Genomic DNA, 27,246 nt, shown 5'->3' with positions numbered 1-27,246 from the left:
GCTTTTCCCTCTAGAGTGCTGGCTGGAAGGCCTGCCTGCAACACCATGCTGCAACACCAACAGGCACCTTAAATGCAAAACTAAAAAAAAAAAAACAAAACAAAACTAAGTGGCCCGAGCTCCAGGGAACGAAGAAACAGAACACCAACTGGCCCTGGTAAGGGCACTTCTCATCCAAGGTCCTTTTCTATCATTTTGCCACTTGTCTCTAATTATAATGCCTACTTAAAACTTTTATTTTTTTTTTAATTGATGTTTTTATTTTTTCACTTAAAACTTTTTTTTTGTTTGTTTGTTTGTAGGGGGTGGGTGGGTGTTTTGTCTTGTTTTAAGACAGGATTTCTCTGTGTAGCCTTGGCTGTCCTGGCTGGCTTCCACCTGCCTCTGCCTCCCTAAGTGTTGTGATTAAAGGTGTGCGATACCATGGCCTGCTTAAAACTTTTTTTAATCTAAGAAACAACTGAATTCTCATCAATAAAAACAATCTTAGCTGGAAAAAAGAGGCCAAAGGGAAGTGAGAGAAGTCTGTGTGTATCTGAAGATGAGCAGACGGCCTGTTCCTAGTTAACACATACATGCTTAAGTAATGTCTAAGTATGTGTCAAGTCAATCTGCATGTCCAAAAGAAATGCTGATCTGACTGGGCTCCACCCTCTCTAAACAGGAGCGTGGCTAGCTTTGTTTAAAAAGCCAATGAACATGCTCAGGGGCCTCCAACAGTAGAGGTCAAACAAAAGTGGTCAAGGGGGAAAGAGGAGACAGGAAGTGGCCAAGTTCAGGCACCTGACCCTGCAAAGTTCCTGAGGAAACAGAGGTCAGGCCCCAAACAGAGATCAGAGGGAGGGAACGGGGATGCGAAGGCCAGGACATCAAGAGAAGACCTTCTAAAATTCTGTACCTTCCTATCTGTGGCCAAGGAGAGGTAGACCAGCTGGCTGGACCTACACCCTAGCCATATGCCTGCTAGGCTATTAGAAGACCAACTATGGCAAGTTAATGTTTGTCTCCACCCTGGCCTTCCTTTAAACAGCTTCCAGCCTTTCAACCACAACAAAATCCTGTTCAGAGTTGCCTGCTTTATGAGATTTTGATGGTCTCTTTGCTTTTTTGTTTTGAGACAGGGTCTTACTATGTATCCAAGGCTAACCTTGAGCTCCTAACAGGCCTCTTGCCTCAGCCTCTCAACGGTTGGCAGGCCCTACTTTCAGTGTTCCTTCTTCTGTCCATGTAAGTACCTGCCACTGCCTTGCTAGCACAAGTCTCAGAAGGCGCAGCTAAGGTCTGAAGTCAAAGCCTGCAGCAATCTTGCTGGTGAGTTCACCTGGCAGTCCTAGCTGAAGTCCTGGGGGTGTGGGCTTTTTCTGAAATCTCACCCTGCTAAGGGAGAGAGGGAGCCCTAATGTAAAAAATATTTTTCCCAGTTAAAAAATAATTTATAAAAGCTCAGTAGGTAGGAGCATTGGCTACTTTTCCAGAGGACCTAGGTTTAATTCCCAGTACCCACATAGCAGCACACAACTGTCTGCAACTCCAGTCATATGGATCTGATGCCTCGTCTGTCTCCACAGGCACTAAGCATGTATGTGGTACAGACAGACACACAGGCAAAACACTCATATGCATAACATAAAAATAAATGTTTAAAAAAATGTACAGTGCTGTAAGTCTTTAATCCCAGCACTCAGGAGGCAGAGGCAGGCAGATCTCGGGTGTCAGAGGCCAGCCTGCTCTACAAAGTGAGTCCTGAACAGTCAGGGCTACCCAGAGAAACTCTGTCTTGAAGAAACAAAACAAAAAAACATTTACTGTGATCTACCCTCAGCTTCCAAGAAGCCAGCAGCCATTGAATCAACAGATGCCGCACATATAGGTGGCACTCTAGCGTTTATATGCCAATGTTCTAGAAACCACATATCCCAAAGGTTTGCTGTTGGAGATATGCCATTACGAAGCCCCCACCACACACTTCACTATGAAGAAGACAATCGCGTAGACCATGTGTTGGTGTACTCCCACCTCGGAAAAAACACACGGAGTCATGTATATAGACAGTGGACTCAGTACAAAGGACGCAGGGAGGAGACAGGCTGCCTTGAAGAAAAATGGGCCCCAGGTCCCTGATGTAGACACAATCTGTTCTAACTCTTCTGGAATGCGGGGGGGGGGGGAGGGGGGGGGGCGGCTTTTGGCAGCAATGTGCGGGGGTAAAAGAGAAGCCAAGCAAAGCCAGCTACTCCTCACATGACACCCACAGGACAAAATGCCTCCGTGCCTGGCTGGTGACCTATAACAACCTGCAAGAGCTTACTACAGAGGAGTGGCCAAATGGAAATGTAGCCTTTCTCAGACAAGCACTTGCTAGCAGTTTCATTCATAGTCTGTGGACATTGCTGAAAGTCTGCACGGGGCTCACCCCTAGGGCACATATGGCCAAAACCAGGTAGACAGCTCTGTAACTGTGCTCACCAAACACAAGACCAGACCTCAATACACCCCCACATGCAGCACATCATTTCAGATCTCTTTTAAAAAAAAAAAAACCTGAAGTAGTTCTGGCTTTCAGAACAAACACCAGGGTCATTGGACTGTCTCCCACCACACCTGCAGCAGGACAGACTCACAGCCAACTCCACCTGTCCCTGTAACCACAATGCCTAGACGGCCTGACAACCATGCGGCAGCCCATCCTGAGTATGAAGTCCTTTGGGATAGCCATGTGCAGACAGTGTGCCAAGGAGCATGTATTAATGTCAGGCATTCAGGAGCTCACCATGAAGAAAGATCTCAACTAAGTTCCAAGGCAAACCTCCACCCTGTGATGGACAGATAAAACCATGGTCCATCCACGTGATAAATCAATGTTACTGAGCAATAAAAAAGAGCAAAGTGAGCTGGGTGGTGGTGGTCGAATGACTTTAATCCCAGCACTTGGGAGGCAGAGGCTGGTGGGTTGCTGAGTTGAGGCCAGCCTGGTCTACAAAGTGAGCCAGGGCAGCCAGGGCTACACAGAGAAACCCTGTCTCAAAAAAACAAAAACAACAACAACAAAAAAAAAACAAAAACAAAGAGTACAGTGCTCTGCACACTTTCATAAGAGAAGCCTTAAGGCAAGCTTATGGCAAGTACTCAAGGCTCCCTCTCTGTGACAGGACCAGAGAAGACAAACCCATGGAGACAGAAATTTGATCCTGAGTGTCTGCTGAGGGAAGAGCAGGGAGGATGGAGTGGTGATGCTGGTTCCCAGGAACTGGTGTCTTTAAGGAATGATGATATGCTCTAAAGCTCCGCGATGTTGATACTGCACAGCACAACACTGCACAACACCCTGACCAGCACAGGTTAGAGCAATGCACTAGCTCCCTGCCACCAACTTGAGTACAAGTCTAACCAGGGCAGCTTCAAAGTCCAGATCCTCCCTCCTCAGCCTCCTAAGTGCTGGGCATGATTATGAGTTGGTACCTCATGCCCAGTCAAAGGTCTTGATTTAACCTGCTTCCAACCAAGGCTTTCTATTTAAATAAAATGCTAACACTGTTCTCACCACAGCATTCAGTAGACTAAGTCCTGCAGCCCCTCATGCTCCCATACCAGTGAATACAACAAATGCTCTTCTGAAGTAAGCCGTGACTATTTAATGCATCCACAGCTGGGCTTGATGACTATCCCCTCAGCTCTGAGGCAGGAGCATACCAACTCCCAGGCAAGGATGAGCAATCCTTGGTCTTTAAAATAAATAAACCACACTTCTAAACGTCTAGAACTCCTCAAAATATTATGCATTTTTAAATAAAAAGAAAAGCAAGAGCTTAGAGAAGAAACCGTAAATGATTTTTCAGAAAGTTTACTGTAGACAAATAAAAATTTAAGTCAGACAACAACATCTAAAAGCAAGCCACATCTTCATTTCTGAGAGCAGACTCTTGTGTTCTAAGTTCAACACCAGGTGACACAGCTTAGGAAGGAGTACAAGGGCCACCTTCTCCTGAGGACACGGAGGCCCATGCTCAGCCTGGGGCAGCAAGGGCACCCAGCTGGACTTCACCCTCCAAGTAAACCATCAGGTTTCAACTTCAGAGCTGCAAATGAGCCCAAAGTCCAGCTAAGGGTACTAAAGTACCTTTGGGAGTGACTTAGAGCCCAGGAAAAGAAAGAGAAATGGGTCTGTTTAGTCCTGGGCAATCTGCTAAGTCAAGAGCCCCTGTTCTAGAGTCAAATAATGTCCCTTTCTAAAGAGGACCCCAACCCTGTCAGGCCCATGGGAGTCCTGAACACTGCAACAGCTGCAATGCTCAGGCCAAGACAGATATTTAAGCCAGACGACAACACACATTTCTACAAAATGCACTGAAAAGTCAGCATGGCATGGAAGACCACACTGATGGCACAGCTGCCAGCTGCCCTGTCACCTCTGGAATACTTTACTCCAGCCTTCTATTGCACAGGAGTCAAAGCCTGGTCACACAGCTGGTGACCAGTGCGTAGACCCTGGGGGCTAGATTAACTCCCATTTCTCAGTGGACATTTGCCTGAGACAAGGCTACCTTATACAAGCTACTCTGAGGGCTGGTTGGAGTAGGGTAGAGCTTGGCAACAGAGCACCTGCCTGACATGCACAAGGATCTAGGCTCCATCCCCACCCAGTACTACTGTGTAGATGGGAGAGGACCCAAGACATTTGTTCTAGACACTTCCACTCTGAATTCACTGCCCCTCTAAAATCATTCACCACCTTCTGTAGAGAGTGGTCTCTCTGGGTACGTCATGAGCTTCACTCACATGGTGGTCTGGCTGCAACAAGGGTGGGAAAAGTCAAGCTCACGTAGATGAAGCTAAGTGCAGGTGAGGACCACAGCAACCTAGGCTCTCCAGAGAGGTGACAGTGTGCTGGCCTGGGGATTGGAGATCTCCTGCCTTTTTTTTTTAACAGCTAGCTACCTAGCACACAGCAGGGAAGTGAGGTGGCAAACTGTGCACATGTGTATCTGTATACAGGAAAAAAAAAAACCATAATCTCAGAGGCAAATGTCACTGAAAAGATAAGACACCACAAAAACTCATTCAGGAACCACAACCACTTCTTAGAGGAAGACATTAAAAAGCAGAAGCCACAACCCAAAGTTCAAAGAGAGCTGAAAGAAAAGAGAAAATCTGATTTCCCAACCACCCCACCTTGTTCACCTTGGGCAAGGGAAGCATATTACATTTTTAACTTCAAAAACGCCTCAAAGGCTGCACAGTAGCTGGGCAGGAGGCATGAGTGTGGCCTCCTACTACCAAGGACACTGTGTAGGACCTCAATAGGCCCCTGGCACTAACTAGAGAGCCTCTCTCACAGCAAGCATGGGTTCCCTGCTCCTCAGCTGCTGAAGGCCTCCGAAGGCCCAAATGCATACCAACTCACTCCAGCATCCACAGCTAAGAGGGCTGCACCGGGATGTGCCTTCTGCTACACCATGGCCTCTAACAACCTGGCCTTCAGCTCCTACCAGAAGCAGGTGCTGCGCCAGTCCTCACACACTTGGACCAAAGCTGGTATTTCTGAACACACGATCAGGCTGCCCTTCCTACCCTGCAAACTGACATGTCATCCTAAAACCAGATCCCACCTCAGTGGGATTTGGCTCTTCCGATGGCAGGTCACAGTGACAACACGCCGTCGCTGCAAAGTCCCTGTCAGTGGCTAGGCTCTCAAGCAGGTATGCTTACCAGCATGCACAAACCACACAAACGCACACGCAGACACACGTCCACGTATACGGTACCCAGGCGATGTACGAACTCGCCTTCCAGCCAGCCCGGGGACACCTGTCCCTGACAGGCAGGGGCAGGGACCACCTGGGCCCAGGTTCCAGTGCCTTGGCAGAAGTGCCAGACCTGGCCAGAGTAAGTCGACATACTGTTGAATGTTATCTGTCATCTAAGAGCCAAGTTGACAGGACAAAGGCTTTATCTCGTCTCCAGAGTGAACTGTGACACAGAACACACAAAGAGGCCACGCGCTGACGCTGCCCACCGTGTCCCTCGTGGGTCCTCTCCAGGCTGGCCAGTGAAGCACCCCAGCCGCGCTGCCCCACCGCGTGCGCACACTCACCTTGTGGCAGGCAGAGCAGGTGGGCAGCGCGCCGCCGGGACCGGGCGCGCTCTTGCCGCCGCCGCCACCGCCGCCGCTGCCGCCACCGCCGCCGTTCAGGCTGCTCTGGATCTGCGTGAGCTCCTGGCGCAGCACCTGTTTCTGGTGGAAGCTGAAGGCCGGGTGGTTGGAGGCCATGGTGAAGAGGAGAAGGAACTCATCGCCTGTGCGGCCCTCGTTGAGCTGCAGCCCGTAGTTGTGGATGATGGAGTCGGTGTGCGTGAGCGTGCGGTACAAGACGCCCGCAGCCTCGCGCTGCTCCGAGCCCAGCAGGGCCAGCGACACCAGCAGCTTGCTGCGCACCACCTCGTCCGTCAGATTGGTGAGGCTGCCCAGGTCCGCCGGGTTGTTGGCTTTAATCTCCGAGTCGCGCAGCGAATGGTAGTCCTTGCGTGCCAGGTCCTCCAGGCACGAGCCGAGAAAGCGCAACTCGAGAGGGATGCACAGGTCCAGCAGGCCGCACAGGAACTCCACGCGCTGCGGCGACGGCAGTTCGGAGAACCAGCGGTACACGCCGTCCCTCTGCAACGGGCAACGCTTCTCCACCATGCTGCCGCCCGCGCCGCGCCCGCCGCCCGGCCCGGGAGCCGCGCGCGGGCGGCCGGGGGGCGCGCAGGGCCGCAGCCGGGCGCCGGGGCCGGGAGAGGCCGCGCGCGCGCGGACCGGACGCGGACGCGGGCGCGGGCGCGGGCCGGGCGCGCGCGAGCCGGGGGAGCCGCCCGCCAGGGGCCCCGAGGCGGCCGGGGCCGCGGCCGGGGCGGCCGGGGGCGGCGAGCGGCCTCGGGGCCGCCGCTCACGGGGAGGCGCCCTGCCCGCGCCCGTCCCCAGCGGCGGCCGGTGCGCGGCAGCGGCGGCGGCCGCTCCTCGTCGTCGTCGTCGTCGCCCGGGAGGCGGCCGCCCCCATCTCCCCGCGCGCCGCAGGGTCTGTCAGTGCGGGCCGCCCCCCGACGGAGCCGCCCGGGCCATGCCGCCTCCTGCGCTTGCGCCCAGGCCAGCCGTTACCCGCTGCGAGGCTGGGCGCGGCGCCCGGACGGGCCTGGCACGGCGGAAGGATCCAACGGGACCCGCGGACGGATCACGGCCCGGGCCGTCGGAGCTGAGCAGAGCGCGCTCGCGAGCACGGGCGGCCGCGGCCAGCGGAGTGGGCGGGGTGGCCGCCTCTCGCGACAGCCCGGGCTGGTCGGACCCGCCCCCCCACGCCGATTGGCCCGACCTCCTGTCCTGCGCACGGGCTCGCTCCAGCAGCTCCGCAGGATTGGTCGAAGATTATGCCCCGCCTCTGAGAGGGGCTGTCGATCACGCCAGGCCCGCCTGCACCCGCCCCCTGGCGACCGGCGTTCGCGGATTGGTCGGTGGGAAGCGGCGTGGTGGAAAACCCGGGATGGACTTTTGGGCGCTTTTGTTCCCTCAGATTAACTCGGAGCCTTGTTTTTGGGCAAAGCCAGGCGTTGGGCCTCGACGCTTTATTCACGATCGTTGTGGCAAGGAGGCGGCGCTGGGCCTAGAAGAGCTACTGGCGCCGGGCTTCCCTCTCATCTGCCCTAGCCGAGCTGTGTGACCTTGGGCGAGTCGATATTTCTCTCAGAGCCCTAGGCGCCTCCCAGGGAAGATGCGGGTAATAATACCCTCCGGGAGGGCTGCTGAGAAGGCGGTGAGCTCACAGTGGGCGAGCACCTGCGTTTTTTGAGGCGGCCGGCCCGCCTAGGGCGAGGATGATGGGAGGAGCAAGCCTTCTCCCCAAGATCTGCCAGCCAGGTCTGTCAGGCAATCAGCTCGCCCTGTCAGCGGGCACCTCGGGCACTGGAACCGAGAAAATGCAAACCCGCGGGCAGGGGCAGGGCTCAAGGACTGCCACCACCCTACCTTGGCTTTTGATTGGCACCAGGATGCAGTTGGGGGAAGGGGAGGCGGACACCCAGCCCCTTCCAGTGCTTCCGATGCAAGGGCCCGCCATGTGCAGACAGAGAAACTGAGGCCGGCGACTAGACGCCCCATTCCTATTCCTAGATGGCGTCCTGTGATGTCCCGGGGGTTTAGGCCGCCTGTCCCTTCCTGGCCATCGGGTGTCGGGACCTCGGCTAAGAGGATCCCCCCTCTCCCCTCCCCCCTGGTGCAGAGCCTGCAGCAAGGTCTGTGGAGTCAGAAAATAGATCCTTCCAGTCTGGTCCAAGGTGCTGAAAACTCGGCAGAACATTCCTGGCCTTAGGTCTCCTACCTTGAGCGGACATTGCCTGCCAAAAGCTGGGAAAGTGTTCCACCTTTTTGGGCGCATTTCTCTGACTGCCCCAGTGTGTTGGGAGGCTTGCGGGGGCGGGAACTAGGACTCCGAGGGCTAGTCCTACCAGCCCCCCACCCCATCCCGCCCGGTTTCCCAGGGCAGGCTACCGAATGGATCATAATTCTCTGCAGAAGCGGGGAAATCTTCCATTGCTAAAGTCTAAGAGCCAGGAAGCAAGGAAGCCTGACCTGGAACATAGCACACCCCCGCTTGCTGCAGGAGTGCCCCAGAACCCATGGGCACCTGGGTGCCTTGCCCCACCTCTGGCTGCCTGTGTGACCTAGGCCATCTGCTCAGCCCTTCCGAGCCTCAGTTTCCTCATCCGTAAAGGCAGCCTAAAGCCCAGCCTGGCAGGTGGCACTGGAGGCACTAGAAAGCCCTTTCTAGCTTGAAAGCAGAGGCTGGAACCATGGAAGGTCCCGAACTCACGCTCCTTTGGTACTATCTGCTTCCTGGCTGTGTGGTATGTTATTTAAGGCCATGCTGGATTAAATAACGGCCCCTAGAAGCTCATGTCCACCTGAAACCTCTAAATGTGGTCTTGTTTAGAAATAGAGTTTCTGTAGATATAATGTGTGTCTTGTTAGTGCCAGGTTAAGGATAGGCCCCATATCCAATGAGAATGCCCTAATAGGAAAGCTCTGTGTTCCTGAGCACAGAAGACAAGGGCAGAAAGGTCATGTAAAGATAGACCCTATAGTGGAGGATGGCAAAAGCTGAGGAGGCTGGCCTGATCCTTCCCTCACACCCACCCCGCGCCGTCTGTGGGGGGACACTGGCCACCACACCTTGACTCTAGATCAAGACCTCCAAGAGAGGAGGATGCAGCTTATGGTTGGGTTGGTTCTGAGGGCAACCACAGGAAGCCAGGGGAAGGTTATTACCCAGCCCCCAGCCCCCCGCCTTTGCTTCAGCTATAGGACCAGACCTTATTTGAGGATATGGGTCATGGGGCTGAGTGAGACCCAAGTTCACACACCCAAGCCTTAGAGGACTCTACTCCCTAGCCGCCCCCCTTGCCAGGCTCAGCTCAGTCCTGGGTACATCATCCTGGAAGAAGATAGCCACTGTCTGTGTCACTGTTGCTGTCCCTATTTCAGCACACTCCAGGCCTCATTGGTTGCAAAGCTCTGGGTGTCTGTGGTGGGTCTCAGTCTCCTAGCGCTCAGGGCTCCCTCCCTGGTACAGCCTTGGCTGTGGGCCCCTGAGCCTTCCACCCCATGTTCGTATAGGTCGGGAGGGATTGCCGTTCTAATGTTTATCTTCTCCTCACCTCACTTTTCTCCAGGGAGGGTTGGTGACCCCTAAGACATGCTGGGAACTGACCCTGGAGCTCAGGCCAAACCATAAGGGCTGCTGAGGCACTGTGGGGACAGCACGGGAGAAAGCCTGCAGTCAATGGAAAGTCCAACTAGCTGTCATTCAGATCCCAAGCACCCATGCATGCACAGAGAGCCAGGTGTGGGGGTACTGCTTGAGGCATATGGACCCCAAAGCCATCCAGAGTGTGAGCCAGTCTAGGGCGGCGTGGCTTCCCTGCCAGCATTTGTTTGTTCCATACTGGCTTCCTCTGGGAATAAGATTGGGAAGAAAGGGCCACCCTTCAGAAGTGAGTAGAGCACAGGTTACTTGAGACAGAAATGTGGTGTTTATCCCCAAGTCCCCAGAACAGGCCATCCAGATGGTGTGAAGTGCCATCCGGATGGGATTTGTTTTCGCGTCTGTACTAGTAGTCCTACCTCTGTGGGGATGCACATCACCCTGCTCCCCAAGTGCCCTTCCCCCAGTGACGGCCTCCTGTTTTTCCCTCTGCTCAGCACCCAGCCAGGGAGAAGGGTGAGCATGGGGGCCCAGCAGTCACAAAGCCACGAAGACAAACCAAGACGTGGTTCTGGTTAGGGACAAAGAGCTCCGTGTAAACTGGATATTGAGCAGAGGGAGCAGACTCTCTCGCTGTGGCCTCTGTCCCCTCCCCAAGCCTGCTCTCCCATGTGGGTGCTGGGAACCAAACTCAGGTCCTCTGCAATAGCAGCCATCAGCTCCCACTGCTGGGGCTGTTACATCAGGCCTGGGGGCCCAGCGCCACGACCTCAGCAATGGCTCCTAATGCTGCCATCCAAATCAAAAGTCCCAGGTGTGGAGCAGTCCAGACACCAGCCTGACACAGCAGCTCACTCATGTTGGAAGTGGAGTGTGGCATGTCAGTCACCTACTGGTGACACCCTTCTCGGGGCAGAATTGTAGCCAGCACAAGTGGTTGACTTGATGCTTTGCCAGCCCAAGGTGGCAAGGATGGCTACTGTATGCTAGCCCACCTGCAGCCATAAGCAGGCATCTACCTGCAGAACTCCTGGGCCTGGCGTCTGCACGGGGGCAGAGGTTTGCTGACAGAACTGCTCTCCCAGCAGTCTGGTGTGGGGCCAGATGTTCTATTTTCCCAATGGAAGCAAAAAACAAAACAAAACAAACAAACCTTGGCTCTTATCTAAAATGGAGAGTTCTGCCAGGTATAGTCCTGGGACTCAAGAAGCTGAGGCAGGAGGATCAAAAAGTCAACACTAAAGCTGGGTTTGGTGGTACATGCTTGTAATCCCAGGATTCTTGGAGGCAGAGGCAGGTGGATCTCTGCGAGTTCCAGGCCAGCCTGGTGTACAAAGTGAGTCCAGGACAGCCAGAGAGTCTACAAAGAGAAACCCTGTCTCGAAAAACTTAAAAAAAAAAAAAAGTCAACACTAGCCCAAGTTATAAGTTATGTGAGCATTGCCTCAAAAAAGTGAGGCCAATGAGATGGCTCAGTGGGTAGAGGGGCCATCTGTAATCTGACAGCCAGCTGGGAGGAGACAGAGACGAGAATCAGAGGTTCAAGGGCTGTGCAGCACTACAGAAGCACCTGTTGCCACGCCTGACAAGTTCACTATCCAGAACCCACACAGTAGAGAGAACACCCTCCTGCCAGCTGTCGGCTGACTTCTACATGTGTGCCATCGTGTGTGCTTACACACACACACACACACACACACACACACACACACACACGCACATACAATCAGTTGAGTCTTTAAAGCAAAAGCATAGATTCAAGTCCTGAAAGTTGTGTCTTCACATCTGAAAACAAGCCATGCCACAAACATTCACACACACACACACACACACACACACACACACACACACACTGGAAACACTCCTAGGATCTGTTTCTGCTTCCAAGCCCCTAGGGGTTTTTCCTCCTTCTCTTCTCTTACAAGACACTTATCTTAAAATAGAAATGTGTTTTGATATTTATCCAGTATTTTGAAACAGTCAAATGGAAATGAAATTATTGAATGATTTTGTACATACATTTTCATACTGTCATCAACTGATAACCTAATGGTTAATGGACAGAAGAAAATGCTGGCGAAATGGGGAAAAACAAAAGCTAAGGTGCTGAGATTTCCCTTAGGCATTTGAATATACAGAGATGTCATGCTTTTAATTTGCCTTAAGTTTTGGTTTCAATTTTTTGACTTTGTCTTAGTGGCCTTGTAAGTCAAAGTGACTAAAGAATTGTAAACGAGAGGAGAGGAACAGGGTGCAAGAGGGAGGGAGGGGGAACAGGAAGATACAAGTGAGGGGATAACAACTGAGATGTAATCAGAATTATTTAAATTTGAAAAAATTTTTTAAAAAAGAATTGTGAATAAGCTGGGTGGTGGTGGCGCACGCCTTTAATCCCAGCCCTTGGGAGGCAGAGGCAGGCGGATTGCTGTGAGTTCGAGGCCAGCCTGGTCTACAAAGTGAGTCTAGGACAGCCAAGGCTACACAGAGAAACCCTGTATCAAAAAACCAAAAAAAAAAAAAAAAAAAAAAAAGAAAAGAAAAAAATTTGTGAAAGTGTTTTACTACTTTTATGAAATGCATATAAAGGCTGTTTTATTTTTAGTTATGTTTATATAAGGACATATGTACACATAAGGGTGTCCATAGAAGCCAGACCCTGGAGCTGGAGTTATGAGCCACCCTATTACATGTGTGCTGAGAACAAAACACAGGTTCCCTGGAAGACCAGTAAGCACTTAGCCACTGAGCCCTGAAAATGCATGCATGCATACATACATACATACATACATACATACATACATACATACATACATATGTAACTTGGTTTTTTGTTTTTATTTATTGTATGTGAGTACTTTATCTGCAGAAGAGGGCATAAGATCACATTATAGATGGCTGTGAACCACCATGTGGTTGCTGGGAATTAAACTCAGGACCTCAGAAAGAGCAGGTGGCACTCTTAAACTCTTAGCCATCTCTCCAGCCCTTTGTTTTTTGAGACAGGGTTTCACTGGTTGTCCTGAAACTCTCTCTGTAGACCAGGCTGGCCTCAAAGTCACAGCAACCCGCCTGCCTCTGCCTCCCAAGAGGTGGGATTAAAGGCATGCGCCCCCACCTCAGGATAATGCATGTATTTTTATTGGATTCCTGAAATCTCTCCAAGCCAGTGGTGCTATTGCCAGTGGTGGTACACTAGCCACACAGAGCTTTGCTGTGCCTTAGCCTATTGGACCAGCCTCCCAGTTCCAGGTGCTCATGCTGAGGGAGACAAGGAGGGCAGTCTTACCTGCCCTGGACTTTGTTCTATCTGGGTTGGACTGGGGTTCATAGAAGGATCACATTCCAGAAAAAGAGCCAAGATGGAGGACTTGACCTGCCTCCTAGTGCCACCCAGTCAAGCCTTCCTGCCTCCATTGCTGTTCTGGTCGACACTCAGAAGACACACCCAGATGAATCATGGGTAAGGAACACATCACTCCATAGGTACAGAGCACGAGTCGGGTGAGGGAGTGTGCACCTCTCAAATGCTGGCGGCAAGGCAGGTGTGGTCACACACACTTGTAATCCTAGCACCTAGAAGGCTGTGGTAGGGAGATCAGAGTTTGAGGCCAGTCTAGAGTAACTAGCAAGTTCAAGGCCAGCCTGAGCATCATAGGGTGACCTTGTTCAGAAAACAGAGGGCAGGCAAGATGGCTCAGTGGGTAAGGGCATTTGCTGTGCAAGCCTGCCACCTGAGTTTGAGTTCCTGAGACTCACATAAAAGTGAAAGGAAAGACCTGAGTCTACAAAATTGCCCGTCTACCTCCACATAGCAGCACTATGGAAGGCCCTCACCTTCCTACAGTAATAACTTTTAAAGTAAAATCCCTTTGTTAGGCTGGTCTCAAACTCATATACTTCAAATGGCCCTGAATTTCTGACCATGTGGTTTATAAGATGCTGGGATTCAAACCAAGGGCCCTGTGAGTGTTAGACACCTACCAACTGAACTAAACCCCCAACCCCTAATCAAAAATTCATAACACTAGTTTTTAAATTTATTTTTGAAGCTTTTCTTTTTAAAAAGTATTTAAACCTATTTTTGTTTGTTTTGTTTTGTTTTGTTTTTGAGACAGGGTTTCTCTGTTGTAGCCTTGGCTGTCCTGGACTCACTTTGTAGACCAGACTGGTCTTGAACTCAGATCAATCGGCCTGCTTCTGCCTCCTGAGTGCTGGGATCAAAGGCGTGTGCCACCATGCCTGGCTCTTAAACCTATGTTTAAAAACGTGTGTGTTTGGTTGCTTTGCCTGCATGTGTGTATAAGCACCATGTGTGTGCCTGGTGCTGGAGGAGGCCAGAAGGCATCAGATCCCCTGAAATTAAGGTTACAGACAGTCATGAGCTGCCATGTGTGTGCTGGAAACTGAACCCAGGTCCTCTGCCAGACCAGCCAGTGCTCTGAATGGCTGAGCCATTTCTCCAGCCCCTTAACACTAGGTTTAACCTAGCCTGTTAAGGTGGCTATAAAGGGTCACACAAGATGGTGGTCACAAAATGAAAGTGTAAAAATAGACACTTTGCGGGCTCTGCAGGCTGGAGGTATGCCATTAAACTAGGCAAGCTTCTTCCTCATGTGGCTCTAGGCCCTCCGGCTTTTGGTGGCTAAGGACCTCTCTATTATCCCTTGCCAACACCCCATCCTTCCTCCAGCTTCCACCTCCTCCCTCATCATCAGGACCATGTCCCAGCAGGCCTCTGTCCAGTTCACAGGCAGCAGCTCACCCTGGTTTCAATCCTGTCTTCCTGTGAAATGGAGAAAAGAAGCTCAGGCCTCACCTGAGAACTGGGAGGACTAGAGATAGCAAAGCTTGGTGGATGGGCTGACGGGTTCCTCACAGTCACAGGCACCTCTCACGTCGCTGTGTGTGTGTGTGTGTGTGTGTGTGTGTGTGTGTGATGAATTGGTAATTCCCCGTGACCTAACTCTAATGCACCACTGTTCTGCATATCACGATTTTGCAGATAAACAAGCCCTACCACAGTAAGGCCAAGTCACTTGCAGTGGACACACAGCAAATGGCAGACTGAGGTCTTGACACTGGCACCCTTCTCACACCTTGTGCCAAGCCTACCAGCGTAAAGGTTTTGGCTTCAAGAACAGGAAGGGAAGCAATGCCAGGAGACAGAGCGCCTTCATGGCCCATTTCACCCTTGTGGTACACTTTAAAGTCAGGATATCATTGTTTCCACGTGCAGAAGTCAGGCAACGGTGGGGACAGCCATGTGGTCCTGATTCCACTGCCCTGTACCCCAGGAAGGGATGCAGAGAGAGGCTGGGTCCTGAGGGCATCTGTGTGGGAGGGGAGCCCACAGTGGCAGTCAGCTCCTCGCATCCTGTGGAGGAGCCAGGTGGATGCCTCAGCCCTGCTCAACGTCTCATTTGTGCAGTGCTTCACAATTTTACCACTATATCCTCCCACCCCTTACAGGAAGGATAGAACAGCATGCCGATTACAATGCCTGTGCTCTCCTCACTGTGGGATCGCACTGTTCCCCTATGTTTGAGTCCCTGTGGCTCTGGGAGTGTGTGTGTGTGTGTGTGTGTGTGTGTGTGTGTGTGTGTGTGTGTGTGTGAGAGAGAGAGAGAGACAGACAGACAGACAGACAGACAGACGGAGACAGAGAGAGACAGAAGAATGGGGGGAGGGGGAAAGAGGAGAGAAGAGAGAGGAGAGATATCTAGCTCCATTAAGGATAGCATAGTGTCTGTATTCTCTCTCGTGTGTGTGTGTGTGTGTGTGTGTGTGTGTGTGTGTGTGTGTGTGTGTCCCCATCTACACATGGGTGTGCACATGGAGACCAAAGGACAATTACAACCTCATCTGCCCCTCCTTGGGCAACATGCACTTTGGTTTTTGTTTTGTTTTGTTTTGTTTTGTTGAGACAGGGTTTCTCTGTGTAGCCTTGGCTGTCCTGGACTCACTTTGTAGACCAGGCTGGCCTCGAACTCACAGCAATGCACCTGCATATCCACATGTCACCTCTCAGGTGCTTTTCAACGCTTTGAGCCTCCTTGATATTGGAACATATCCTGTTCTCCAGCGATGTCCCCTGGGACACCTGATGGCCATTGGTGTGATCAAACACCATGCAGCTTGTGGTGTCCTGACAAGGTCAGCCCCACTGCTGCACAACACAGGACCTAACAAGGGGTATACAGTAGGTGCTTATTCAGCACTTGTTAGTGGTTGGTCTGACTCCCTGCATAAGCCTAGGTGATGCTTCTCCTGAAGAGTCCACCTCTGTGCAGATCATGGACTTTGGCCATTCCTTCCATTGTCAATCTTATCCATCAAGTGGGACCAGTGTGTCTCTGGTTTCTCTTGGAATGCTTGCAAAATGGAAGCTCTCCAAAATAGTGTTAGTACTTCCTTATCTCTTGGCAATAATCCCAGGATGCAAAAGACCTGTGCTGGAAGCAAATTCCCCAGGCCGTCAAGGTTAACCCTTTAGTTGGCAAATGAAAAGAGTGAATTCCCAGCCGAAGCATGGCCTGGGAATGTGGTAGAGCCTTGCCCAGTGTGCAGAAAGCCCTGGGTTCCATCCCCAGCTCCACATAACTCAGAGATGGTGACACAGGCCTGCGACTCCAGGACTCAGGAGGTAGAGGCAGGATGACCAGAAGTTCAGGGTCATCCTCAGCTACACACAGTGAGTTTGAGGCCAGCCTGGGCTACATGAGACCCTCATCTCAAACAAGGCAGTGAGATTTTTAGCCACTGATCACTAACTGTACTAGCTATTATTGTTGTTGCTTATTTATATGTACATGTGTGTATGTCTGTATTTGCACATGTGCCTGAGGTTAAAGGCATCCTCTGGAGCTGGAGTTATAAGCAGTTGTAAGCTGCCTGATGTGGGTGCTGGGAATTGAACTCGGGGTCCTCTGTAAGAGCATGACCTTAACCACTGAGTCCTCTCTCCAGCCCCACTCAGCAACTTCAGATTTGCATCAGCTACATGTTTGGCCAGACTCTTCCACATCTGTACTTGCAGAATAACCATCCCTGTGTCCTTAGAGAACTCAGTGTCCATGCAAGCTGCTCTCCAGAAGCCCGCGGAGGCAGGCTTTAGGCACACCTGCTCCTGGGGACTGGCATGCAGAAGGCAGTCAGGGTGTATGCGTTGCTGATGGCCCAGTGAAACCAGAAGGGAGCTGCAGGGCATAGCTTGTCATTGAACAGGAGGCACCCCACCTGTGGCTTCCAGTCTGCCAGCCTGTGCCATTTGGTGGCTTCTGGATTACCCTAAAAAGTTTCTATGGTGGTCTAGCTATGAAGTGCCCCGCCCCCACAGACTCACGTTTGAACACTTGGCTCCCAGGTGCTCACTGGAAGAAGTGGTCACTGGAGGTGTTACTGGAGGCGGGCCCTGAGGATTCTGATGTGGCCCATTTCCGGCTCCATTCTTTCTGCTTCCTGATCAGCTGAGATGTGAGCAAGCAGTGAACTACTCTCCTCCGGGCTTCTCCCTTCCGTGATAGACTGTACTCTGAAGTGCGAACCCGGACGAATCCAAGTAAGTCATGTAAGTCACTCTAGCCAAGCGTTTTATCACAGTGGCAACAATGAGCAGTGGTATCAACATGCAGTTTATCTTCTCACAGGACAGGAAGCCCATTGTTGGTCAGTTGTGGCAGGGACAGTGTTTGCAAGTCTTTCAATCTTTTCTCTGTTCTTTTTGTTGTTGTTGTTGTTGTTCTTGTTTTTCAAGACAGGGTTTCTCTGTGTAGCCTTGGCTGTCCTGGACTCACTTTGTAGACCAGGCTGGCCTCGAACTCACAGCGATCCACCTGCCTCTGCCTCCCGAGTGCTGGGACTAAAGGCGTGTGCCACCACACCTGGCTTGGATCTTTTCTTATAATACCAGTATGGCTGCCATAGCTCCAAGCATCACATTGTGCAGTCAGTGCAGGACCAGGAGAGGCTGACAGATTTCTGCTTAAATCTCATTTGCTGACTGTGAGTCAGCCTGGCACAGTCTGGGACCACCTGGGGCGTAGGCCTCCTGGCACGCCTGTGGGGGATTATCTTAATGACATTAATCAACGTGAGGAGACCCTTCCTGATGGTAGGCACACCTGTTGCCTGGAGAAAGCCAGCTGAGCACCAGCGTTCATCTCTTTCCACTTCTTATCTGTGGATGTGCCGTGACCAGCTACCATACAGCCCTGCTACCTTGTCTTCCGCGTCTGTATGCTTGACCTATGGGCCAGAACACACCCTTTCTCCTTTAGCAATCTTTAGGTTGTTTTGTCAGGGTGACTTACTACAGCCACAGGAAAACACACGGAAACCACAAAACTACAGCGAAATCCCAAGGCACAGGCTTTGTATAGCTAGCTGTTGAGGCTAAGGCAGCTTGCCTGGACCCGAGAGATACATGAGCTGGGTGGAGCAGAGGCATCGTGACCAAGTCAGCCTGTAGAGGACACCTGGAAGGTGTCAGGAGGACAAGCAGAGCCCACAGGACTTCAGGCCACCTGGGGAAGCGTAAGCGTAAGAATTGAGTGCTGGGTGGGGATCTGACCAGCGCCCTGCGATAGGGCCACAGGTGAGGCAGACAGTGTCCTGAGTCTCACAGCAAGTTGGGAGAAGAACACTGGACCCAGCTCAGGGGTCCCTAGCCAGGCTTCTTTTCAGGAAGTTAGCTCTCCACTTGGGCTTGTAAGTCCATGGAGTCAGGGTCCCCTGGCTTCCTAGCCTTCATCATTCCCTCACACTACAAAAGACCTAATGTGTGCTAGGTAGGGTGGTATATACACCTGCGTGTGTGTGTGTGTGTGTGTGTGTGTGTGTGTGTGTGTGTGTGTGTGTAGTGGCTGTTGAGAAAACCCGAATCCAGCTGATTACGGACACTCCTGCATGAGTGATGACGAAGAGCTTCTTTGAAGTGAATTTTGCTCTCACTTCACAGTGAGGTGGAGGTCACATAGTTGGAGACCACAGCACACAGCGGGCAACGTGCAGAGGCTGACAGGAGACATGAAGCTCTGGGTGGGTCTTGTGGATAGACCAGGGCTGGCTTGTTTAGCGTTGGTTTTACTCAGTCTTATGGTTGTGTTAGGACACAGAAGTGACTTCTGCTCTCTGTTATCTCCCCCTTCTGGGTAGTTTGCAGGAGTCGAAAGCCCTGGAGGGGGCTGGCGAGGTGGCTCAGTGGTTCAGAGCACTAGCTGCTCTTCCACCAGTGCTGTGTTCAATTCCCAGCAACCACATGGTGGCTCACAACCATCTACATTGGGATCTGGTGCCCTCTTCTGGCAAGCAGGCGAACATGCAGATAGAGCACTCCTATACATTAAATAAATGAATGAATCCAAACAAACAAATAAATAAATAAATAAATAAATAAAAGGAGCTGGAGGGATCCAGACACTACGAGGCAGTCCTGGCCCCTCCAGCTTCTGCTTAGAATTCTGGTCCTAAAAGTGTCATGGTTCTGGGTCATTCTGAAGAGAGACTGGTGGAGGAAAGGCCCTCCCAACATCCACAGGCCCCGGCTGGCCAGGTACAGGGGAAGTGAGTGTTTTTGATTGGCTGATGGCATTCCTGACAAAAACCTCTGTGAATTTAAATACAGCAGCACCCAGTGAAGGCTTCTGTTCTCCCCGTCACCCGCCTCCCTCTCAATCCCTTCTGTGTGTGAGTGTGTGTGTGTGTGTGTGTGTGCGCGTGTGTCTGTGTGTCTGTGTGTCTGTCATGTGAACCTCCAGACTATTTTGTTGTGGTTGTTGTATAGCTTGTTTAATAGGCTAGGCCAGCTGGTCAGGGGGCCTGAAGGATCTATTTGTTTCTGCCTCCCGGGTGCTAGGATTACAAGTATATGCCATTACACCGAGCTTATGTTATTTATTTTTTATGTGGTTCTGGAGAGCAAACTCAGGTCCTCGTGCTTGCAAGGCCGGCACTCTATGGAGAGTCATTTTCTTAGTCCCAGTGTGGTCCTCCTTCTCCTCCTCCTCCTCCTCCTCCTCCTCCTCCTTCTTCTTCTTCTTCTTCTTTTTGGTTTTTCAAGACAGGGTTTCTCTGTGTAGTCTTGACTGTCCTGGACTCGCTTTCTAGACCAGGCTGGCCTCGAACTCACAGTGATCCACCTGCCTCTGCCTCCTGAGCGCTGGGATTAAAGGCGTGCGCCACCACGCCCAGCTTAGCGTGGTCCTTCTTAAGGCTCAAGAATCTGTAACTTCACAAGATGCGTAGGACCAGGAGAATTAAAAGGACAAACAGAAGCCTCTGTGTTCAAGCCTGGTACAAGTCATGGCCCCCTGTGCCTCACTTCCCTGAATCCTGTGTGGTAGGACCAGGCCTGCCAGCACGTGGGCTGTGTGTTGCTCAGAGCCTAGACTCCAGGGGCCAGCTGCTAGCCACAGAGCCCACAGCCCATAATCCCAGGATCCCAGGAACCACTGACTTCCTTCTCCTCCCCATGGCTGCGCCAGCCTCCCTGACCTCCCCGCCACCGTTTCCCAGCAGCCTTTGTTTATTTGGACAACGTCTGGGGTCTCCTAGAGAAAGAGGCTCAGCTGAGTTCCAGGAAGTGAGCCCGCACTGCCTGCTCTTGGAAGGCTCCCAGCTGTCCCTCGGCGGCTCCTTTGGGCAAAAGCAGCTCAGCCTGCAGCTGCTGGAGCTCCTTTGCCTTGCTGTGCCTCGGTGCCTGGCCTCCGTGTCCAAGGCTCGATGCTTGATGTTTCTGTTGATCTGGTCAAACCACAGGGACGGTTTTGTGTCACGAGGCACGTCGTCGCAGCATCATAGCTGACAGCAGGCGTCTTTCTTGGATGCTCTTTTCGCTCTGAGTTGAACTGTGGTCTTACAAAATAAAAATAACAAAATGTTTACTTATTCTTAGGCAGGGCATATGTGCCACAGCGCATGCAGAGGTCAAAGGACAACTCTGTGAGGTCAGTTTTCCTTCCACTTTTATGTGGGTTTCAGGGATCAAACTTGGGTCACCAGGACCCAAAACGTGGCAAGCACCTTCCCCCACTGAGCCTTTCAATCACCTTTTGGGAGGGGGTTGAGATAGGGTTTGTTTTGTTTTGTTTCAAGACAGGGTCTCCCTGTGTAGCCTTGGCTGTCCTAGACTTGCTTTGTAGACCAGGCTGGCCTTAAACTCACAGCCATCCACCTGCCTCTGCCTCCTGAGTGCTGGAGTTAAAGGCAAATGCCACCACTCCTGGCCTCTTTTTCTTTCTTGTTTGTTTTGTTTTTTAAGACAGGGTTTCTCTGTGTAGCCTTGATTGTTTTGGACTCACTTTGTAGACCAGGCTGGCCTCTAACTCACTGAGATCCTGTTGGGAGTAATGGTGTGTGCCACCACACTCAACTTCTTCTGTCCTTAAGAAACAGTCTTCATAGGGCTGGAGAGATGGCTCAGAGGTTAAGAGCACTGGCTGCTCATCCAGAGGTCCTGAGTTCAATTCTCAGCAACCACATGGTGGCTCACAACCATCTATAATGAGATCTGGTGTCCTCCTCTGGAGTGCAAGCCCATGTGCAGGCAGAACATTGTATACATAATAAATAAATCTTAAAAAAAAAAAAAAAGAAAGAAGAAAGAAAGAAAGAGTCTTCAGCCAGGTGGTGGTGGAGCATGCCTTTAACCCCAGTTCTAGGAAGCCAGGGCTACACAGAGGAACCCTGTCTGGAAAAAACCAAAACCAATAAAGTAATAAAAAGAAAATGTCTTTTGAGTTTGTGTCAGTCAGGAATGGTTATAGCCTCTAATTTATAGCCTGGAGCTGTGATTGCAAGAAAGAACCAAGAGTGGCTTTCTCCATGGACACTGTGGATTTGAACTCTTGCCTTCATGCTTTTGTGGCGAACACTTTGCTGCCTGAGCTATAACCTCAAAACTCCACATTTTAAAAAATAATTTATTTTTATGTTGTGTACATTGTGTTTTGACTGCATGTATGTCTGTGTCTGAGTGTCAGATCCACTGTAACAGGTTTGTTGGTAGGTTTCTTTCTTTCTTTCTTTTTTTCTCTTTTCTTTTTTGGTTTTTTGAGACAAGGTTTCTCTGTGTAGCCATGGCTGTCACGGACTTGCTTTGTAGACCAGGCTGGCCTCAAACTCACAGCACTCCGCCAGCCTCTGCCTCCTGAGTGCTGGGATTAAAGGTGTGTGCCACCACGCTCCGCTCCTTCTGATATATATATTGAACTCACAGAGGTTCGCCTGCCTCTAACTCCTAAGTGCTGAGGTTACTGGTGTGCAGCACTATGCCCAGCTCTTCTGCTTTTTTTTTTAATCTAAATTATTTTGTGTGTATGAGTGTTGGCCCTGAATGTATGTTTGTGAACTATGTGTGTGTGCCATAAGTTTGACAGCCAGAAAAGGGTATTGTATCTCCTAGGACTGGAATTACTGACAGTTGTGACTCACAGTGGGTGCTGGGAATCAAACCTGGTCCTCTGCAAGAGCAGCCAATGCTCTCAATCACTGAGCCATCACTCCAGCCTCCATCATCCGCTATTTTCTTTTTAAACATTTTTAAGTTTTAACATACACATCTATATTATTACACTATATACAATAAAGTACCTATAGCAAGAAGAACCATGACACAATCAGGAATTATATGTTATATTTTTGGTGTTTTGGCTATTGGCCAACAAGACATGATCAGAGGGTTCCAGGACCAAGCAGTGGGATGAAGGGATGGAGACGTTGCAGGGTTTACAAGCTCTCTGTCTGGTCCTGGCCACTCTCCTTCCTTCATCTTTCATGCTGAGGCTGATCCTCGTGGGATGTAGAGAGGTTAGAAAGAGGATGCCTGGGGAGAAGGCGAGTGTCCCTGGAAAGACAGAGGTGCCCCAGCAGAAGCCTGTCAGTGGCTTTCCCTCTGTTCAGAGCAGAAAGCCGAGGCAGGCCCCCAGCTCAGCTTCAGGGTGGACAGCTCATGAATGGCTGGCACCAAGGCACAAGGGGGAGAGGCCGCCGCCTCTTGTGGAGTTCCGCCTCAGGCCTCCATTTCAGGCAGGTTGCTATTTTTAGGGGGCTGGCACTGTGGATAAGTGCTGGGTAGAGAGCAGAGGGGACCTGACACAAAGGGGGCTGGGCATGCTGCAGCAGGGTGGGGCAAAGGAAAGGGGGGGCTGCTGGGCTGTTGAACAATGGGCTTTGGGGGCTGGCAGGCGGGAGGGCTGTCACACCCACTGCAACGTTAATCACATCCTGCCTGGCATCTCAGCCTCTCTGACACATGTAGCCCCACCCCGCTCAAGAGCACCGTCCCCACAGACTGCACAGGGTGCTGCCTCCCAGGCAGGGTCCCTCCACCGTGGACTTCTTTTGTCTGTACCTGCACCACGGGGGGTCGGGGGGTGGGTGGGGGGGGAGGGGAGGCAGGGCCCATTCCGGGAAGGCCTGAAGGCCCAGGGTGCCATCTGCTCCTTCTTGGAACCTTGGCAGCCGTGGGCTGACGCACAGGGGCCCTTACTGATATTCCAGCTAAGACTCTCGGGCTGTAATGACAGAAGCAGACCCTGGCTAGGCAGCACGAGGCGGGGAACAGTTGCTCCTGGGATCTGAGGGAGCTTATCAGTGGAAAGATGACAACCAGGTGGCAGGAAGGCTGCCTGGGAATGGCTCTGGGAATGGGGGTTGGGGCATGCAAGCCTTAGGGATATTCTGCTTCCTCCTCCGCACTCTTCCATTGGACAAAGAACTCAGTCTTTGTACAGACCTATGTGGTCTAGAAAGGACCGGGTTCCCATCCCTGGACACCCTGATTAGGACTTCCTCTGAGATCCTGCAACCTCAGACACACATTGTTTCTTTGGATCATGAGACTAAGGACCAAGGAGAAGGGGGGCCAGGCAGGCATGGGGAGTGTGACTCACTTGTGGCCACCCAGCCAAGAGACTGGCGGGGGTGGGGTGGGGGGGTGGGGGGGGTAGGGGTGAGGGGGCGATTTGCAGCCTCTCAACCCCAGCTCAGCTGGCTAGGCTGGACTTACCAGAAGCCAACTCCCTCCCCTCCTCACGCTGAGCTCTCTCTCCGTCCTGTACTTCACTAGGCACCCCTTTCTGTTCGTTAGCCTCCATGCCACATATCCCGTCAGGTCCCCTGGGTCTGCTGTGAAGGAAGTCGGGGCTCACCCTGGGGCCGCACACCTTCTCTGTTGTGGGTCTTGCATATGTTGTACTACTTTAATCTGCCCTCATGTTCTTCTCTGATCTGTGACAGACATCATGACCAAAAATCAACTCAGGGAGGAAAGGGTTTCTTTTAGCTTACACGTTACAGCTCATTATCAAAAGACGTCAAGGCAGGAACTCAATACAGAAACTTGACGCAAAAACCACAGAGGAATGCTGCGTTATGGTTTGCTCCCTCTGGCCTGCTCAGCTACTTTTCTTTCTTTCTTTCTTTCTTTTTTTTTAAACACAACTCGGGCCCACCTGCCTAGGGCTGGCATCACCCACAGTGAGCTAAGCTCTCCTAGATCAATTAGCAAGCAAGAAAACACCTCCCAAATATGGCCCCAGGCCAACCTGCTAGAGTCAACTCCTCCACTGGAGGGTCTTGCTTCCCAGGTATAGCAGGCCCACAACCAAGATGAGTCACCAACTTTGTGTCCTTCCTTGTAACACAGGGATGAGACCCCTTTTGTAGGGCTGTTGTCAGTCACCAGGTGGGTACCAGGCACAGGATGGATGTTAGCTCTGTGGACTTTCTCCTCTTCCCAATGCTGAGCTCTAGGCTGGAGGAATGGTCCAGCCTAGAGCTACCCACTCCTGGAGCAGGCCACTTCACAGCACCATTCAGGGGCTGTAGGTGAACGCTGTGTTGCCCTCAGGGCAGGAAGAGAATGCTCTGGGTGCTTAAAACCTAATGAAAGAACAAGAGGGCTCAGCAGGTAAAAGCACTCCCAAGCTTGACAATCTGAATTCCATCCCTGAAACCAACATGTTGGGAGGAAGGAACCAACTCCTGACCTCCACTTGTGCACCAGGGCACGAGCATGCCACACCCTTACAGAACACATAAATGAATAAATGAATTAAATAATGATAAATGTCCCAGCACTTGGGAGGCAGAGGCAGATGGATCTCTTGAGTGCGAAGCCAGCCTGGTCTACAAAGTGACTCCAGGACAACCAGGACCCAGGGACAATCAGAGAAACCCTGTATAAAAAAACCAAAATAAATAAGTAAATAAGTAATAATAATAACAACAACAACAATAACGACAACAACAAATGAAACCTGACTGAACGACAGCTTGCATCCATAGGGAGTGACAGCTCACACTAGGGAGGCATCTGCTAGTCAGGGACAGAAGAAACTGTCCCTTCAAAGTACCAGCTAGACTAGGCATGTTGGCACATGTTTTGTTTGTTTGTTTTGGTTTTTCGAGACAGGGTTTCTTTGTGTAGCCTTGGCTGTCCTAGTCTCACTTTGTGGACCAGGCTGGCCTCAAACTCACACCAATCTGCCTGTCTCTGCCCCCCCCCCCCCCCCGAGTGCTGGGATTAAAGGCGTGTGTCACCACTGCCTGGCGTGGTGGCACATGTCTATAATTAGGAGGTTGAAACAGATGAAGGATCACAGATCAGAGGCCAGCCTGGGCTGCATAATGAGTTTAAGGCCGACCTGGGCTACAATAAAACTGTCTCAAAACAAAAAAACCCACAAAGGAAAGATAACAGCACTAGACAGTATCTAGTGGCCCCTCCATGGCCTCCTGGTCTTAATCAGGGCTCTCTTGAATGTCAATGGCAGAAGGCCAACTATAACTACTAATCATGTGCACATGCATGTACACACGTGTGTATGTGTGTGTGTGCCTATGTGTGCATTAGTGCGTGTCTGTGTATGTGTGTGTACATGCATGTGTGTGGGGGGGTGTGTCTGCGTGTAACTCAGGACTCAGGAACTTGTTCAATCTACAGTAACAACAAACTCTGCCAATCAGCTACACACATAGCTCAGATAATTTTTAGTGGCCTATTAAGTCTCTCTCTCCCTCCCTCTCCCTCCCTCCCTCCCTCCCTCCCTCCCTCTCTCTCTCTCTCTCTCTCTCTCTCTCTCTCTCTCTCTCTCTGTCCCCAGGGCATCATAAGCCCTGGATGGTCTCACACTCATATATCTGGAATGGGGAGCAACAGTCTTCATTTTGAGATAGAGTTTCACTGTGTAGCCCTGGCTGTTCTTGAAATCTGGTAGACCAGGCTGGCCTTGAACTCTCAGGGATCTTCCTGCCTCTGCCTCCCAAGTACGGAGATTAAATTAAAAATATCTATTTTGTGTACATGGACCTGCATGTATGTTTGGGCAGCTCATGGGTGCTTGGTGCCCTAGGAGGTAGAGGGCGTCAGATCTCCTGGGTCTGGAGTGGTTGGTTGTGAGCTGCCATGCGGGTTCTGGGAATTGAACCTGGATCCTCTGTGCTCTAAACTACTAATCCGTCCCCCTATCACCAGCTTCTCTTCCTAAGGACTCGGGTTCGATTCCCAGTGCCCACCTGGCAGCTCACAGCTGCCTATATCTCTAGCTCCGGGGAATCTGAGTTCCTTTTCCTGCCTCTGTGGGTACCAGGCACACACCGTGCACAGATATGCATGTAGGCAAAACACCAGCACATACAAAATAAAGTGGGAATTTAAACAGAGAGCTCTGTGTATCTAGGAGGACCTTAAGCGTCTGATTCTCCCACCTACCACACACCTTTTCATGAACCTCTGGGCATTGAACCCAGGCCTTCATACACACTAGACAAATATTCTATTGACTGACCCACAACATAAGCCCCTTGATTGGTGTACTCAATGGAAAAGAAACCCCCAGGTGAGGCTGGATTCTGGTCCTACTGGATAGAGGGATGAAGCCCTTGTCTTTTCTCTGTGTGTTGGGATCATGTTGTAGAGAGACGTGTCTGAGAAGGGAGGAGGGCGGTCCTACACTTCCTAGAAGGCTGTATGATCCAAGTTTGGTCTTGAACTTATTTCTATCTAAATGTCCTTACAATGGGCGCAACTGTCCTTCCAGCCCTCTCTCTCCTCTTGACCTTGGTCAGGGTCAAGGGTTGTCCTCAGTTACAGAGATTTTGGGGTGACTTTCTTGTCATGCAGCTATCACAACTGTGATCTCGTCCATGGTGAGAAAGCAGATCTGCTGACTGCCCAAAGCCACAAGTCAGCGCCTAGAAACATTCTCTTCTGGGTCAGGGCATTTGACGATTGATCTTGACTTTCAACTTGACTGGACTGAGAAGAGCCAAGGAGGGCAGTAACACACCACTGTGTCTGGGAGAGTGAGGAGCCCTGAAGTGTGGGTGATACTGTCCCACAGGCTGAGGGCCTGGGTGGACTAAAAGCGGGGAAGGGAGCCTGCTAGGGACTGCAGCGCACTCTCTCTCTTCCTCTCTCCGTGTTCATCTCTTTCTCCTTCTCCCTTTCACACACACTCTCTCCTCCATAGTATGAGTCAATCTCACAACACTTTCCCTACCATGACAGACCGGAGCC

The 27,246-nt window shown here is 51.4% G+C and overlaps 1 protein-coding gene across 2 annotated transcripts in view; it reads right to left on the bottom strand.

The window, feature by feature from the left end:
- The window catches only part of ZCCHC14 (zinc finger CCHC-type containing 14), a 44,653-nt gene extending 37,895 nt beyond the window's left edge, over positions 1-6,758 (bottom strand). For both annotated transcript variants that reach the window (XM_084757685.1, XM_084757686.1), the window contains exon 1: positions 6,092-6,758. In XM_084757685.1, the coding sequence (XP_084613811.1) occupies positions 6,092-6,679 (588 nt within the window). In that variant the 5' untranslated portion in view covers positions 6,680-6,758. The remainder of the gene's footprint in view (positions 1-6,091) is intronic.
- Between the last annotated feature and the right edge of the window lie 20,488 nt (positions 6,759-27,246).

Source organism: Acomys minous (assembly GCF_964271855.1).
Source record: "Acomys minous genome assembly, chromosome: 14".
NCBI lineage: Eukaryota > Metazoa > Chordata > Mammalia > Rodentia > Muridae > Acomys > Acomys minous.
The sequence above is the reverse complement of the archived record's forward strand: the minus strand, read 5'-3'. Positions and strand labels throughout refer to the sequence as shown.